Here is a 17,192-nt window from a genome sequence, read left to right as displayed (position 1 = left end):
TTATGTTGTTCAGTTGTTATGTCGTGTAAGTTTGTGGAGTAGTAGCAAGAAGGTATCGTATACATTTTAATTTGTTCTCTTGATTATTTATTAATGATTTTATGCAGTGTCGGCACCAATGTAATTATGGTTTTACCACCGTGTTTTGGTTCAGCCGAAATACATTTTACTTTGATGTTTACATAATGTTTCTCACTCCAGCTGCAGTCTGGTAGTGTTGAGTCTCATGAATATTTTTCTAGCTCTCTTTTTCCATTTTTTTGCCTCACAGGAGATATTGTGGTCTTTTCTATTGAATATAACTGTAATACATTGATGTAAAGTTTATTTGAATTTTGAAATAAAATTCATTGACAGGCTAGCTATATACATCAAATCTCCGCAAGCAATACTCGCGCGCTGCACTGCGCGCTAGTTGTCATGGTAACGAACGAAAGTAAGTAAGGAACACGACATATGCTTGACCCACCTACCGCAATCTCCAAAATCCACGTTTTTGTGCAAAAACGTCCATTTGTAACCTTTCACTATTGCCTTTTTACAAAAGGGTGAACGGAAAAAATGTTAAAATATGTGTACATGATCATTATCTAATATCAGATATCATCTTTATCAAATGGGTTTTCGTGCAGGGAGATATCCCGGTTTGTCTTCTACTTTATCGATCAGATGGGTGGTATGGTAGAAGGTATCGTAGCTGACATAATATATAAGCCACCGAAGCCCCGAAGGTCGCCTATACCAAGTGGGGAGCTAGAGATAAAGCTTAAGCTGTACTTTAGGCATTCAAGTATCTCTCTAGTAGAGCAGTTGGGATCGTTCATTGCCCGGTACGACTACGAGTTGGACAGATAACCAGTTGTAAGAGAAAATGTGGAGGTAGAAGAAGCCGAAGATCAACTTCAAGATAGTGATCATGCAATAATGTGATATTTACAATTCAGATTGTTAAAATTTTATAATACCTTGTTTTTATTGATTCAACGATATAGTTTAGTTTAATGATAGCTATTGAAATTGACTGAAATTAAAAAGTTGTCATATTTTGGACCGATAGTTCGAAATGGGAAAATTGTTGAGAAAAATTCAACGGACTTTAATTTGGACGTACATTAATTGAACGGACTTTATTTGAACGGACATTAAGGTTCAAGTAATGTCCGTCCAAATAAGGTCCGATAAGGTAGCAATAGCATATAAAAACCCCCTCCCTTCCCTTCAGTGATTACGTAATATGTGAACGACCCCTACTGAGTACTGACCAAGGACCAACAAATTTGATTTTGTGGAGTGATCAGCGATCGCCAGCACCGGAATTGTGATCGATAGTCGAAACAATATTATACATTACGATTATAATGAAGCTAAAAGTAATACTAATAATAAATGTTAATAAATCATATCTTCAAAAACATTGAAAGGAACTCACAGGCATGCCTAATAAAATTATGAACCCATATTTTTTCCATCGACTTTTCAAAAAATCATAAGATGGTTAGAAGTGGTAGGATTTGAGAATGGGTATAGTAGGTAGGTAGGTTTTTCGTGTCAGGTGAGTCGTGTCACAAAGGAAAACATGCATTACCCTCTGCATAGCCATTTTAATGCATATCCTCCACGCGCAGGTCAGTAATGGTATCGTCGCCACGGTTACCCTCCGCATACATTTGCACGAATCGACGATTGAATTAAATTTTCAAATGCGCGGCGCCAAGCTGACTGGAAGTTACGGTCAGCGTATGTAATTTCAATGATTTATTTTTGATATGTTGTTTTAAAACAGATTTACATATAAATTCATTCCCGTTTTACGTAGGTTTAATGTTTAGTGTTAAATGTTAAAGTCATGTCAAACATTGTTAGGCTCTGATTGATTTGTTATACGAAATGGACGGGGACCATAAATGTTATTATGAGTTACATAACGGTAACCTACTACGGATTTCACGACTACCATTTTATTTAATCTAACAACTTAGGTAGACTTGTAAACAACCATTTCTTCACATGGATTTTGTAAATTGTAATTTTAAATTTTAAAAGGCAATGCCTACGAGTACGGTCGATGGAAATCTAGCGTCCGCTAACCGGCGCAATTCTCGTTTAAACCTGATATACATATATTATGTTCATCCAAAATATGTATATTTAAGATAATTCAAATGTGGTCTAGTTTTTAATGTATTATTTTGTTATAATGTCCGGTATCGCTATACAGTCCTTTTTGAATCGTCCCATCAGCACAATGGTGTCCAATTAGCCAAATAAAGGTAACTTGTATTCTGAAAAATATTTTTTTATTCTGACTTTTCGTTACCTCCTAAAAATATAGTTTTACAATTCTTGTTAAAATCTCAAAATTAAGAATTATTGAAACGGATGAAATGAAACCTACCCTGTGGTATGGTTAATAAATCTTTAATAGAGCATTTCCAAGTTTTAGATTTCAAGATCTTTAAAAAGCCCGTTAGTTATACTCAAAAGCTATAGTTAGTAATTATAGTTACCGCATTATTTATTCTCCCTTGTTTCTCCCTCTTGTCTCTAGTTCTTCCCTTCTTCCTACTAAAGCAAGAACGTCGTTTCCTAAATCAGCAAGGCCATCGGTTGTGTTCTGAAATTGGTGAGGATTATTTGTTGCTAGAGCTTTATAATAATTATATTGAAAGATATACAAATATTCAATGTTGACCAGTTTATAGCACTAAGTTAAAGTAAATATCATGTTAATTGTTAAGTTTTGCAATAAGAGCAGAACAATTTATGTTTTGGTTACTCTTGTAGCATCTTAAAATAAAGCACTCAGCGCTCATAATTATCGCTGATATTATATACTAAGGGAGAAGGAAGAAAACACTACGCACAACAGGACATTGAAAGAACTCTGTCTCTACGTAAGACTGTAAGATAATAAATCATGATGTTTATCAATTATCAATGCACCGTTTATTAATCTGTGATTTTCATAGCGTGATGGCTTGGACCATGGCTTGGTATCATTAAACCTGGGATAGGTTTCAAAGAAAAACGAGAGAAACTTTATACTGGACATTTTTCGCAATTAACTGGTTTCTTTTGGTGTACATAGTTCCAAGTAATTTATTTCTTAATTTGTGCAGTATGACATCCTGGTAATTATAAAATCCATATATATTTCAGATTAGGACAAATGTTAAAAAAGGAACTCAATTTCGTTAATAACGCTCATCTATGGCTACAATTGGACGTGAAAATTTGACATGGTAATTGGAAACACTAACTATAGCGCGAACTGACGGAAAATAAAAATAAATGTATGTCATACAAAATTTTATGCTGTGCAACTATGAGCGACGAGTGAGCGACCAATTTCACTGATTACCCATGATTATGGGTTTTGGTCAAATATCATCTCTTTTTGATTAATGTCAGGGTACTTTACAAAGTCGAAATATAAACCGATAACTTCATTAATAAGGAGGTAATTTCAACAATTTCGAAATTTTACCTTTGAAAACATTTCCTTGTGTTTACTGTTTAGGTTAGTATATTTGTCGATCACTGACTGATTGACTGAATATGCCACTTTATAATCATTCAAGTTGGAAAGCATAATCTATTCGAAGTCACGAGTGAGCAACATTCTCACCTTTCGCACGTGCAAACGTTGAGCGAACGTTAGTTGCGTGCTCATACAATATTGAATCACCGTAAATATTTTTGCATATTGATTATTTTTATATAGATCGATAAGCATGCAGAGTTTCAAAAGATTTCATAAAGAACTTACATCACAACGGGACTTCAAAGTTGATGAAAATCGTGAAATTAGCAATTTTCAGTGATTTTAGAAATTTTCTATCAATCTTTACCCACGTGTGCAACTTTTTGATTTTCAACTTTAAAACTAGCCTAATGCACAATATAGACCTATAGGAAGGAGAACTGAGCTCCACAACCTAAGGGATGGCCCAACACCAGAGAATACTAAATCACAAAATGGGTGCTTTTATAAAATTATTCTTCAAAAAAGCACTATAAACTTCAATAGCGAATATCCTTATGAAGGACCGAACAAATAAAACTTTCCGGTAAATTTTCAGAATGCTTGAACAATTATCAAACTTCAATAAGACCTCAAATTTTTAACTAAATTGCTTCTTAATGGCGTAAAATTGATTTTAAAAGTTATTAAGTTACTTTTTTTCATATAATATAAACTGAAGTCTAAATAATTATCTTCAACTTCAAGATTTGTGGTCCGAAATGGCTGTATCTTTAAAGCTTTTGAATCTACGGACACAATTGAATGTAACCTATAATTGACTGCCAAGCGTCTACCTTATCGGACCTTATCTGGACGGACATTACTTGAACGGACATAATTATGAACGGACATTAATATGAACGCTATAAGAAGGCAATCAAAACCATCAAAATATGTGTACACGATTATTGTCTAATATCACATATCATCTTCATCAAATTGGTTTTCGTGCATTAAATATTCCATGCTTAAAGCATCAGTGATAGTACCCGCTTTTTGGAAACCTTTTTTTATCAAACTACCTGGGTCCTGCATTTCAGTGTAAACTTTTACAAGCCATTCGGTGTGAAGTGGTTTTAATTTTATCTTAGACAACTCTAGGTTAACCTTAACATCACGTGGACGGTAAAGCTTTCCCAGCACTTATTTGTTTCATTACCTCCCCTGAGTAATATGAACTAAAACAACGTCGGACAATGTCCTTGGCAACACGATTTACCGTAATATCTAGAGGCTGAAATGTGAAACAAGTTTGTCATGTTGGCGGGGACTAGCTCATGAACTATGTTGTTGAGTGCCATAATTTCGTTGACTTTTCCCGTCAAGTGACCCTTGAAAACATCATATACTAGAAAAGTTTTCTGTGCCTCCGGCAGACCAAGGTCCAAGGAGAACCTTTTCGTCGTTAACATACGGCACTATGATGTTCTTGATAAAACTTATTGTTGTAGATTCATTTGCCCAATGTTTCTCGTTAAAAATAACCTCAAAGTCTTTCGGAAATGTTTATTTAGGAAGAGATTGCTCTGTTTTTCCCTTGTAGATCAACTGCATGGGCAAACAAATTTAGATCAAGATAGTGATCATGCCATAATGTGATATTTACAATTTAGATCGTTAAAATTTTATAATAACTTGTTTTCATTGATTCAACGATATAGTTTACTAGTTCAGTCTAATGATAGCTATTGAAATTGACTGAAATTAAAAATTGTCATATTTTGGACAAAAAGTTCGAAATGGAAAACTTTTTGAAAAAAATTCAACGGACTTTAACTTGGACGGACATTAAATGAACGGACTTTGTTTGAACGGACATTAAGATGAACGCTAGGGCCTCCAGTGTTCAAGTAATGTCCGTCCAAATAAGGTCCGGTAAGGTATCTATATATATATACATACTAGATACATTAACATATTATAATGATATTTTAAGCGGGCAATATCCTGTCTTAACCCAGGATACATAACATGAAGACGTATGAAAAGCATTAATATATACTTAACGACAATCTGTCGCAAAACATTTTATGCAAAATTCTTAAAAATCTCTACATACCTTTTTTTATTCCTGTCACCTTTGACATTGAATGAAAATGTTTTGAACTAAAAATAAACCTGCTGAACGACTCCCGACTTTCCCGACTTCCTTCTTTTACCTTTCTTATTTCCTTTCCTTCTCCTCTCCTTCAGAGCGACCTTCAAGAATAAGGTGCGGTGTCAGTAAAAATATCATTTTTAAAGTAACAAATTATTGTAAGTATTCTGCTGGAGGTTGGAATTTTCCTTATCCCTTTTTTGGTCCAAATTGGAACCGCTCGCAAGTTTTAACTGCGGATACTATATGAATATGTATATTTGAACAAAATCCATAATTAGGTAGAGTGGACCGCTGCCAGTGTCTTTATTATTTAAGCGGTGTCCAACACCCGTTGATGACGTCATCGAGTTAACCGGTTTTTTAATTGATTTTTGACTCGCAAGTTTTAACTGCGGATATTTTTAACTATATGAATATGATACGTTACCATGGTAACTTCACTATATGAATCATGAGTTTCCCCGGGTAAAATCGCAAAAAAGTACATGAAGAATTCGTTTTAACTTTTATGAAAAGCATTAATGAACACTCTTTCTAACTTTCTAAGGATTTACCGACAAATTTGGCAACATTATCGATAATATTCCATCACAACACCCACCAAAACCGGTCCAAGTTTTATTTGATGAGAAGTGAACTCAAAGTTTTAATAGTGGCCAGTCTATCGACCCAAATTGTGTTGGCATAATTACAAGTATTATCAATTATCAGCATTTTATTGGCTCTGCCCGTTTCCTCGTTTGTATATTAAATAGGTTAATTTAGTAATCATAATCATAATATGAGTAAACCATTAACCACGGTGTTATTGCAAAAAACCATGACAAGGGTATCTGACCTAAGAGACGAACTAAACGAATCATACAAAAAATTGTTAAATCCTGCGGCACTGGATCCTGTTGTTTTCCTATCCTACCTTACTCAAACCTTACTCAAACCCCCCTCTCCTTCTCCTTTCTTCAGGTTTATTCTTTAATTAAAAAAAAATTAGATAGCAGATATATTTTCCTTTAAGTAAAGTAATGCCACGTTTAAAACCACGTTTAAAAACCCATATACATTGTTTGGTATCGTATGTATGTATGTATGTAGTGTATAGTGTTTGCTAACTGGGTATATGCTATATATTTTAAGGAATTTTGAGGCTCATGACGTCTCGTCTCATTGGTAAAGTTGTAAGCTGAGTATACGTTTAAATCTCCTCACAGTTCGCAGTAAACCACTTAGCATTTGTATCGTTTTTAGCTTGTTATCAGCAGTCGTTATCTGCAAGTGTTACACACCACTCTAACCTGATGAATTTCTCTGTGGACTTACTACACACAGTGGAAAAGGATATGCAATCGGAGATTGGAAAGCTCATGAAAGCCGTGAATGTCTCGTCCTTCTCTGATATCAACCAGGGTGTTCTACAAAAACTGCTTAAGGGTCCGCTTGTAAATTTCCTCAGCAGCATAGTAAATTTAATGGACAGCAATATGAAGCTATGCAGGTCTGCAGCCAGCAAGATAGATCAGATGAAAACAGAACAGATAGACATGCAAAAGCAGCTGATAAACAGACAGCAGAATCAGATCGAATCGGTGCAGAAAACTGTAAAGAATGAAATGAAAAGTTGGGCAGATGTCGTCAAGAAGAACAGCGTCCAAAACAATCAGCTGACAACAAAAACTGTGAAAGAAGCCGTGCGATCAGTGAATAAAGAAGAAGAAAGATCGAGAAACTTGATTATCTACGGTTTGAAGGAGACGGAAGAAGGGGAGTGGGAGGACGTATTAGAGATGGACCCTCTCCCGGACTTTTTCAAGTCAGTTTTTGCTGAGGCCGGCTGTCATTTTCCTGACACGGATGAGATATGCAGGATTGGGAAGAAAGTTCCTGAGAAAACGCGACCAGTCAAAGTTCAGTTACAAAGCTCTAGCGATGTGGACATTATACTAAGGAATGCACACAAACTTAAAACAAATGATGATTTTAAGTCAGTTTATCTTGCACCGGATAGGACAAGGGAACAGAGAATACTACACAGTGGACTTGTCAAACAGATGAAAGAACTAATAAAGCAGGACAATAGCAAGCGTTATTTTATCAGAGACAATAAAGTTAATTGTGTTAGTGAGAGCTAGAGCCTTATCAACAAGTACACTGACTTGTTATCAGAATTTATGAACTTTAGTATGTTATGTTCACTTTCGTTATCTACGTGGTGATACAGTGTAGTTTTTACATAGTATGTATTTTAATTTGGTGTAAGTGGTGGCCGTTGTATTCTATAAACCGTTTTTAACGAGTTTTTTTACGATGCAGTATTTTGTGAGGAGATTTAGGCAGCATGAACTGTGGCTCATATTTTATTATTTAAGCTGCTCTACGAGCACACACGCTAGCTAGTTGGTTTTTAGATAGTTAAGAGTATTAGTTACTTAGTTAGTTAATGTAAATTAGTATCAGTCGGGATCTGTTAGCACACAGAACTGTTAGTTTTCGCGAAGCAGGTCTGACTTTCATATAAATTCTTATAGTAGACTTCATCATATACATTTATTTTGAACTTAGTAACAATTTCAGGGAATAAATAGAAATTTAAGATTTCATTTCTATTCTAATATTCACGTATATTAAATACAATTATATTGTTATGTATCATATGATTTTGTAAACATTGGCCGGTGTACCAAAAACCGGTCCCCAAACAAACTTCGTATGGTGAAATTATTTTATTCACATTTTTAGACAACTTTTGGTTGCCAAATTTATCAAAATCGAAGGAAACAAATTGTGTGCCACGATTGTGTGCCACTCACGTCTCACGGCGCCTATGATATATAGACTACATATTATATAAGGTATGTCATGCAAAAGTTGTAATGCTAACCTCTTCTTTTTTCTTTAACTGTAACGCCTGTTTTCCTGAAGGCTCCTTTTTTTGGAGGCTGGCTTCCCCGGCGTAGTTGTAATTTGTTACTTGCCCAATCGATAACCTGTTAATTGTCGTTCCAAATGGACTTGAATCTGACTAAAATAGTAGATGGTAAATGTTTAGTATTCAATCGAGCTTGGAGAAAAGAAAGAATCATCGTTAAAATTGCAAGCCTTTATTGTTAATGAGTACTAAATAATGTTTTCTTGTGTCCCAAATTTTGCCACCATTCCGGTCTATCATCTTATCATATGGTTTGTTTCAGGACAACGATAGATTTTTGACTCAAAATAACCGCAATAGCCTTATGAAGCAATATAAGGTCTCAGGTGTCTAGGTTTTAAGATATTCACGAAAACTGTTTTATTTGTAGAGATATTGGCAAAAATCGGTAATTTTGGCTACACGCAATACAAATTTAGTAATTTGTTTTGTCTTTTTGTTGCTAATTTTCACGTTACAATTTTCAAGATGCGGTTTGTGGCTATCAATAGGGCTTTATATGCCATTGTATGGTTTTGATAATGATACAATCCTTCAGCACCTGACATAGGCAATGGGGGTCACAAACCTTGAAATGTCAGGACTCATGAACTGGGCAGTGGCCGAGATAAATATTTGATAATTAATTGGACTCTTGACTCACATGTATCTTTTCAACGGTTAGTTAAACAAATAAAATCAGTATTGAACGTGGAGTAAAACTTCTGAGCCATTTGAAGCTCAGGTGATGTGCCCCAGAACCTCACACCTGAGTGACAGTGGGCTTTATCGATCATAGGCCGCAAATCACAATGACTTTGGGCCTCAGAGACAAGGGCATTTGTACTCTTGGCTTAAATTGTCTCTTCGTTAGTATCATCAATCAGGTTTCTAACTTCTATATCATCTGCCTGTCCAGTGTCCATCCATCTCTTTGAGATTCATTATTTCTTCAAGTTCAATTCGCTTCTGTTCAACTGTAGGCGTAATGAGGGACTTCAGTCCAGCTATAAAGTCAATATCTCTAGATTGAGCAATATCTGGTTTTTGCTACTTATAACTTTATAAAGGTAATTGAGTTCAGCAAGCAAGTTTGTAAGTTTTAAAAGTTTGGTAACCGTCATGCAGCAACTGAATCCCTTACGCCACAATTGCAGCCCTACTGCTCCAAAGTATTGGCCCCCAGAGCACTTAATCCACCAACCTCGTGCCCCAATGATTTAACACTCAGGTGATGTGCCCCTAAACCTCGCACATGAGTGACAGTAGCTGCATTATCGATCAGGAGCTTTGGGTCTCAGAGGCAACTACTAATATTGAAGTACATAAGTTTTGCAGATGCTGGGGTAATGCTGATTTTTGCTTAACTTAGCTCATTTTTTAGTTCCCTTTTCAGTAGTTTTCCCTATCATACTGGCATAACAACAGATTCACTTCCTTTATCTCTAAATATTATCTTGAACCTTAGCTTTACAGGTTATCGAATGTCCATCTCAGCATTTACAATTTACATTAATTCATAAATTAGAATTATGTGGGGAACAGAATCACTGAGGGACAGATATTCCCGAAGTTCTGAGACCCAAAGTTGCAGGTGCCAGAGGTCCTGTGGCTGACAATAATTGGGGCACGAGGTTGGTGGACATTCGATAACCTGTAGAGCCCAGGTTCAAGATAATATTCAGAGATAATGGAGGTGAATCTATTGTTATGCCACGAATTTGTTGCTTTAATGTTGTCTTATCGTTTGTTGTCTTATTGGTGTTTGTTGAGTTAATGTTGTCTTAATGTTGTCTTATTGTTGTCTTAATGTTGTCTTAATGTTGTCTTATTGTTGTCTTATTGTTGTCTTAATGTTGCATCGGTGTTCATTCTAGTTCTTCCAGTATGATAGGGAAGACTGCTGAAAAAGGAACTAGTGTTGCCATTATCGGTACAAAATTTGTTATCGTGATAATCGATAATTTTGAAAAAAATTATCGCGATAATATCGGTTATCGGCGATAAATTTTGCAATATAATTGAAGTAATATTTGTATGCACTCTGTATACTTGAATTATGCTCCTATGCTACGTTACATTGTAACATCATCATTATATAGTTACAAAATGACATAAAAATGAAGCAATTATCATTAATTGGATTTGAAATCAATGAGAAACTGAGAGGGTGCACGTGAACTTTAACAGGGTGCATAGTCAGCACATGACCCGTGAAGAAAATTCTTAGTTGCCTGTTTAAATTCCTTCCCCATTTATCGTCTTAGTTGACAATTCCATTTTTAATCAATCTTCAGTCAGGACTTTAAACCAGGGGGAAGCGATCCATAATTAGCATCCGTACGGCAAATATAAAGTGGTTTGAAGCGTTTATTATACACACGTTCATCAAGTTATTCGGTTATACACAACTGTAAGCTTTTTTTGTTAACAATAGCCTCGCGCTGCTAAGGAGAATATTTCAACTAATGTTAAGGTTCGCTGAGACCTATTGACGGGGCATGTTTTACATTTTCTTATTGTCCTGCTGGTTTGTTGACCAGCCTCATAGAGCTAGTCGGCACATCTACAATTTATTGCATATTTATTACACACTATCCTTACCAGCTGATGATGGGCATATTGATTATCATGACATAAATGTTATTTATAATGAATCTGGTTAATACATTATAAAAACCCTAATTAACCGTTCAAATTTGAGTGAGCCGCCCTGTCAGGCTGTCAATAGCTGCCTAAGAGCTAGTCGGCTCGTAAATTAAAAACCGCCGGATATGCCCGGTGCCGGGGTTTCTCATAACTTCATAATGATCATAGTTCCATACCTCTGGTAGCTATTCCCACGATGGAAATCCTATCTTGATTCACGGCCGTGAAGAATGGATTTCCAGTAGATTTCATTCGAAGTCGAATCACTTCGGGCTTATTTTGATAGCTTTGAGCTATTGTAAACCAATTGCTTCTCTTCTCACTAACTATCGGACGATTTACGTACTAAAGTTCGACAACTAAAATTCGTGGTTTGAATGAAAAAAGATGCGAAATGACTGAACTTAAAGTAATAATGAATCTCAAATAGACGGATGGACACTGGACAGGCAGATGATATAGAAGTTAGAAACCTGATCGATGATACTAACGAAGAGACAATTTAAGGCAAGAGTACGAATGACCTTGTCTCTGAGGCCCAAAGTTATTGTGATTTGCGGCTCATGATCAATAAGGCCCACTGTCACACAGGCGTGAAGTTCTGGGGCACATCACCTGAGCTACAAATGGATCAGATGTTTTACTCCACGTTTAATACTGTTTTAAGATGTCTAACTAACCGTTGAAAAGATATATGTGAGTTATAAAGAGTTATAAGAGTCCAATTAATTATCAAATATTTAACTCGGCTACTGCCCAGTTCCTGAAATTTCAAGGTTTGTGACCACTATTGCCTATGTCAGGTGCTGAAGGATTGTACCAAAACCATACAATGGCCTATAAAGCCCTATCGATAGCCACAAACCGCATTTTGAAAATTGTAACGTGAAAATTTGCAACAAAAAGACAAAACAAATTACCAAATTTGTATTTCGTGTAGCCAAAATTACTGATTTTTGCCAATATCTTAGAGCAATGAGCATAATATAATGATTCATAAGTCTAACATAAGTATGCTCATTGCGAATACTTTTCAATATCAGAAAAGTTTCTACGACCTATCTAGCTCGAGATATAAAAGTAATCCGGAAATTCAGGCTGCGATGAGCCAAAAAACAGTTAATCATGAATTCCTTAAAACCTAGGCACTTGAGACATTATATTGCATAACTTGTATATAAATAAGGCTATTGCAGTTATATTAAGTCAACAATAATTTCGCCGCGAAGGAGCAGACTTGTGTCATCACCGCAGGTCCATCAGGCCACCTCATATATCCAAACCCGATTACTTATTCCCTGCGATCTTTTTGCCTTCGCAAAGAGTAGGGGAAATAACCAAGTCTCTAAGTCCTTTGGCTTTAGAAGCCGAGATACAGAAATCCCAAATTTGCGCCTGAGGACTGGGACTAGCGATACAAAATGGGTACCACGCCCTTTTTTAACGCTTTTGCGATATCTAAACCCACATATCCCCAGTTCTGATTGGAGAAAGGAGATCAACTTGGATATGAAAATGAGAAAATGGTCAGAATCATCACATTTAGAGGGGTAGAACATGGATTCAAAGTCCTTACACTTAGGGTTAATGAGTTATGTTACCACGCCCTTATGTGGTTACACGCGAGTAACAATTATAATTTAGAAAAATTAAATTAATATCACTAAATTGGTAATTTTGTTGTTGGGCAAAATAAAATCATAAGCTGATTTAAATGATAAAGTTGATTTTAATTTGAAACTCTTACCTCTTTCTTTACTAGTTCTGCTTTTGCTACGTTTTTGGAGTCTGCTACTTCCGTCTGAAAAAAATCAACGATCATCATTATGCCAAGGTATGTCGGATTCGGGATGTGCGTATTTAAAAAAATCGTGACTAATTTCTAAAAGAAACTCCAGATGAGATTAAAAACTTTAAAGCAATTATCATAAATTATAATTCTGAAATAACAAAGATACCGATACCGATAATGAATTAAAAAATAAAGTTGATATCACTGATCTGTTTTCGATTTTTTTGGTTGAAATAAAATCATAAACTGGTTTAAACTCCTACCTCACTGTTGGCTGTGCCGGGAGCAAACAGGGCCACAAATAAAGTGAAAAGCATTACTCTCGTTACAGCCATGACTGCTGAATTACATGTCTAAGTCATTATTTGCTCGAGCAAGTTAAATTTACTCGTATGGTTCTCATTTTTGAAATTTATTTGACGCCGTTTTCACGCCAACACATGTTTCAAAGCTCGGCTCACTAAGACTAGTCTATCGTTACTCCTCTGATAAGTATTTTAACAGAATTCCGCTGATTCGGGCATTACAAATTTTAAACTGATTAGCCGTCCCTAAGGCATGGCCTTTATCAAAAGCAAATCGGTCACGCAACTAGTGAACTTGAAGTCGGGCGCGGTATTCTATGAATTAAGATACTTCTATTCTCCGTATATTAGTATTTTCACAGCGTAAATTTTATTTTTTGTAATCGGAAAACGTATTTTCGAAAATATAAAAAATCACGACATTACTATGAGTATGATATTATTACAAAAATAGGTTTCTGGTCACCTGTATAATGTTCAATGATATCGGAAAAATACGCAAAGAAATCTTGTACATTAAGCAATGATTCCTGCAGCACAAGAGTTAGAAATTGAATTAAAAAGGACAAAATATAACAAAATGCAAAGGATGATCAAAAAGTTGTAACTTTTAAAGTTACAACTTGTTGCCTGGATGATTGAGCGTGTACTGACTAACTAATTAGTGTTAAGCTGAAGCTGTAAACTGCTCGCAGCAAACTCTAAACAGACTCTTCTTCATGATGCCTAAGATTGAAAGATTCATCAACATGATGAGCTTTCCCGTATTCCCACACCGAATGGGTGTATAACTATATGATTGTATAAAACACCCAATTCTTCTTTGTATTTATGCGGTATATGTCTAATGAACATAACACGATAGAGTGCCCAGTATGTGTTTAATACATATATATATATATATATATATATATATTACGTTGTTTAATAACTGCAGTACCAGGAGATGGAGACCAAAGGCGCCTCCTGGTTTGCCCACTATTGTCCTTCGAGCGTGCTAAATCACTCAACATTCGATCTTCGAGAGTTTTCTAAAAGGGCCCCATGAAACCAACTAGGATGGATGTTTTTTTGAACGCTGATTCCGAATCATGTTAAGTATAATGATCCAGTTCATTATTGGATTGTTCCAGAAAGTTCTGGAATAGTCCTAATATAAAGCTGCCCAAACTTATCCTAATTAAGTTGGCCTCCCACGCATTTGCTAGTTCCATCACAACTGTACGAGTATTGGTCAGACCCTACTCACGTGATAGTTCAGTCATAAGCCCATTGGCTGCCAGCACATAAATGATTTAGCTCTGATAAAAATTCGCTGGCAAACACAATTAAACTGGCTTCTTTAGCTAGTTTCCATGGCAGCCTTCAAATACATAACATCACGTGACCTTAACCCCTTTCTCGTGATGCCAGATATCAATATAAATAGCTGTTCTTTCTTCATTTTTAGACACTTCCATTCGAGAGTTATTCTACCAATTCTTGTTTCAATTTGTTCAAAAGAGCCAGAGAAGTTCAACAATAATCTGAAGTTCAACAATCACCCTTCATGACATAGTATAGCCATAGGGTTAAAATGCTCCCCTGACGAGATATCGGCGAAAAACTGTCTTGATCATGTTATGTGACCATATAACTATAAGGCCAAGGAAGTTGGTCGAATTTCTCCTTAAGGTAAGGGTTTTAGCATATGCTTCAGTTAGGGATTGAGTTAGGGTTAGGGTTGAGTTAGGGTTGAGTTAGGGTTAAAGGGTTAGGGTTAGGGTTAGGGTTAGGGTTAGGGTTAGGGTTAGGGTTAGGGTTAGGGTTAGGGTTAGGGTTAGGGTTAGGGTTAGGGTTAGGGTTAGGGTTAGGGTTAGGGTTAGGGTTAGGGTTAGGGTTAGGGTTAGGGTTAGGGTTAGGGTTAGGGTTAGGGTTAGGGTTAGGGTTAGGGTTAGGGTTAGGGTTAGGGTTAGGGTTAGGGTTAGGGTTAGGGTTAGGGTTAGGGTTAGGGTTAGGGTTAGGGTTAGGGTTAGGGTTAGGGTTAGGGTTAGGGTTAGGGTTAGGGTTAGGGTTAGGGTTAGGGTTAGGGTTAGGGTTAGGGTTAGGGTTAGGGTTAGGGTTAGGGTTAGGGTTAGGGTTAGGGTTAGGGTTAGGGTTAGGGTTAGGGTTAGGGTTAGGGTTAGGGTTAGGGTTAGGGTTAGGGTTAGGGTTAGGGTTAGGGTTAGGGTTAGGGTTAGGGTTAGGGTTAGGGTTAGGGTTAGGGTTAGGGTTAGGGTTAGGGTTAGGGTTAGGGTTAGGGTTAGGGTTAGGGTTAGGGTTAGGGTTAGGGTTAGGGTTAGGGTTAGGGTTAGGGTTAGGGTTAGGGTTAGGGTTAGGGTTAGGGTTAGGGTTAGGGTTAGGGTTAGGGTTAGGGTTAGGGTTAGGGTTAGGGTTAGGGTTAGGGTTAGGGTTAGGGTTAGGGTTAGGGTTAGGGTTAGGGTTAGGGTTAGGGTTAGGGTTAGGGTTAGGGTTAGGGTTAGGGTTAGGGTTAGGGTTAGGGTTAGGGTTAGGGTTAGGGTTAGGGTTAGGGTTAGGGTTAGGGTTAGGGTTAGGGTTAGGGTTAGGATTAGGGTTAGGGTTAGGGTTAGGGTTAGGGTTAAGGTTAAGGTTAGGGTTAGGGTTTGGGTTACGGTTAGGGTTAGGGTTAGGGTTAGGGTTAGGGTTAGGGTTTGGATCAGGGTTAGGGATTGGATCAGATTAGAGGCCCCATGGTTTGCCCGTTATTGACCTTCTTAAGCTGTATATCACAAACGTTCGGTAGACACAGTTTGTAAAACAACGTACTGAAATAATCTTTTTCAATGAAACAAGAAATTCAATGAAACAAGAAATTTAATTTTAGCACATTTTACAGAATAAAAAGATGTAAAACAATTCATAAAATATAATGCCCATTTGGTGTATGACTTTTTGTCCTTGACTGCTAGTTTGGGTTTGGAAGGACAGGTAACTAACGGGGCAAGGAATGCGCGTGCCTGAAAGCTTTTGCACACACCGAAACGCTAGTTCAGTTAGGTTTTTAGAGACAAGGCTCATATTAGGACTAGAAGAAATTTTTTAGTAGACATTAGGGGTTCTGTTTATAATAGTTGTTACTATAGGTTGCAGTCTTGCTGTGACAAAAAGTCTACACTAAAACATGCTTAAGTTTATATTGTGTAGTTCAAGGATATAAAATGCAGCTTCATGGTGGATATTGGAGAGCTAGCGAAAGATTATGGCCTTTGTGTCAATGGTTATAATAAGCTATAAATATCTTAAACTATACAGTGCTAATTAAAAATTTCTTTATAACTTCATTCTCAGATTAAATTTAAAAAATTCAAAAATATACATTTATTTTATTAAAACTTTCTCACACATACTTTACTCACAGGACAAGACTTGGAAAACAGTAGCCTAGGGAATTTAATTGAGATGTGTGTGACCAGCCAGTTATAATGTTTGGAAAATAACATTTGTGCAGTCAAAATCTTTTATGGTCCAATCAAGCAGGGCGTGGTTATGTTGATTGGCTAATAGCGCACGTTTTAGCTTTCCTCGCAAGCACATTACACAAGTAGTAAAGTCAGTCATTCTGAACTTTGGGGTTAAAATGTTAAAAATTTTGGTTGATCTAGTGGTGTAGTTGTCAGGTGGGTCTGCCTGACAGATTAGAAGGCAGGGTTTCCTTGACGAACATGTGTAACCCTCATGTAAGGATATTGGAGCACGGAATTTCATTATCTTGTAGAGCTGTGGTATGTATAGAGATTTTGTATAGCTAGACTATCATTATGCTTGAATATAGGTTTGGTGTGCTCTTTTATGAAAAATTGTTGGTCAAGTTTCTGGTGTCCTATAGGCCTAGTACGTGCACAAGTACTTTCGAATCGTGTCTCACAATGTTAGTGGAA

The 17,192-nt window shown here is 36.5% G+C and overlaps 2 protein-coding genes across 2 annotated transcripts in view; both read right to left on the bottom strand.

Moving 5' to 3' along the window:
• The window catches only part of LOC134822633 (uncharacterized), a 47,972-nt gene that overhangs the window by 13,901 nt on the left and 16,879 nt on the right, over positions 1–17,192 (bottom strand). The gene's annotated exons all lie outside the window — the stretch shown is intronic.
• On the bottom strand, positions 1,354–13,324 carry LOC134822634 (uncharacterized). Its single transcript, XM_063833772.1, has 6 exons — positions 13,234–13,324; positions 12,926–12,979; positions 8,503–8,643; positions 5,645–5,725; positions 2,508–2,614; positions 1,354–2,282 (listed from the first exon to the last, which is right to left on the bottom strand). The coding sequence occupies exons 1-5, from the start codon at positions 13,303–13,305 to the stop codon at positions 2,516–2,518; spliced, it is 447 nt and encodes a 148-aa protein (XP_063689842.1). The 5' UTR covers positions 13,306–13,324; the 3' UTR covers positions 1,354–2,282; positions 2,508–2,515.

Source organism: Bolinopsis microptera, chromosome 11 (assembly GCF_026151205.1).
Source record: "Bolinopsis microptera isolate Bmic1 chromosome 11, MBARI_Bmic_1.0, whole genome shotgun sequence".
Lineage (NCBI taxonomy): Eukaryota > Metazoa > Ctenophora > Tentaculata > Lobata > Bolinopsidae > Bolinopsis > Bolinopsis microptera.
Note: the sequence above shows the minus strand (reverse complement) of the source record. Positions and strands in the feature narration are given on the sequence as shown.

Coding starts and splice junctions, on each gene's coding strand:
- LOC134822634 (XM_063833772.1), bottom strand. CDS start 13,305: ATGGCTGTAACGAGAGTAATGCTTTTCACTTTATTTGTGGCCCTGTTT. Junction 12,980..13,233: donor CCGGCACAGCCAACAGTGAG/GTAGGAGTTTAA, acceptor GATTTTTTTCAG/ACGGAAGTAGCAGACTCCAA. Junction 8,644..12,925: donor CAGAACTAGTAAAGAAAGAG/GTAAGAGTTTCA, acceptor CTACTATTTTAG/TCAGATTCAAGTCCATTTGG.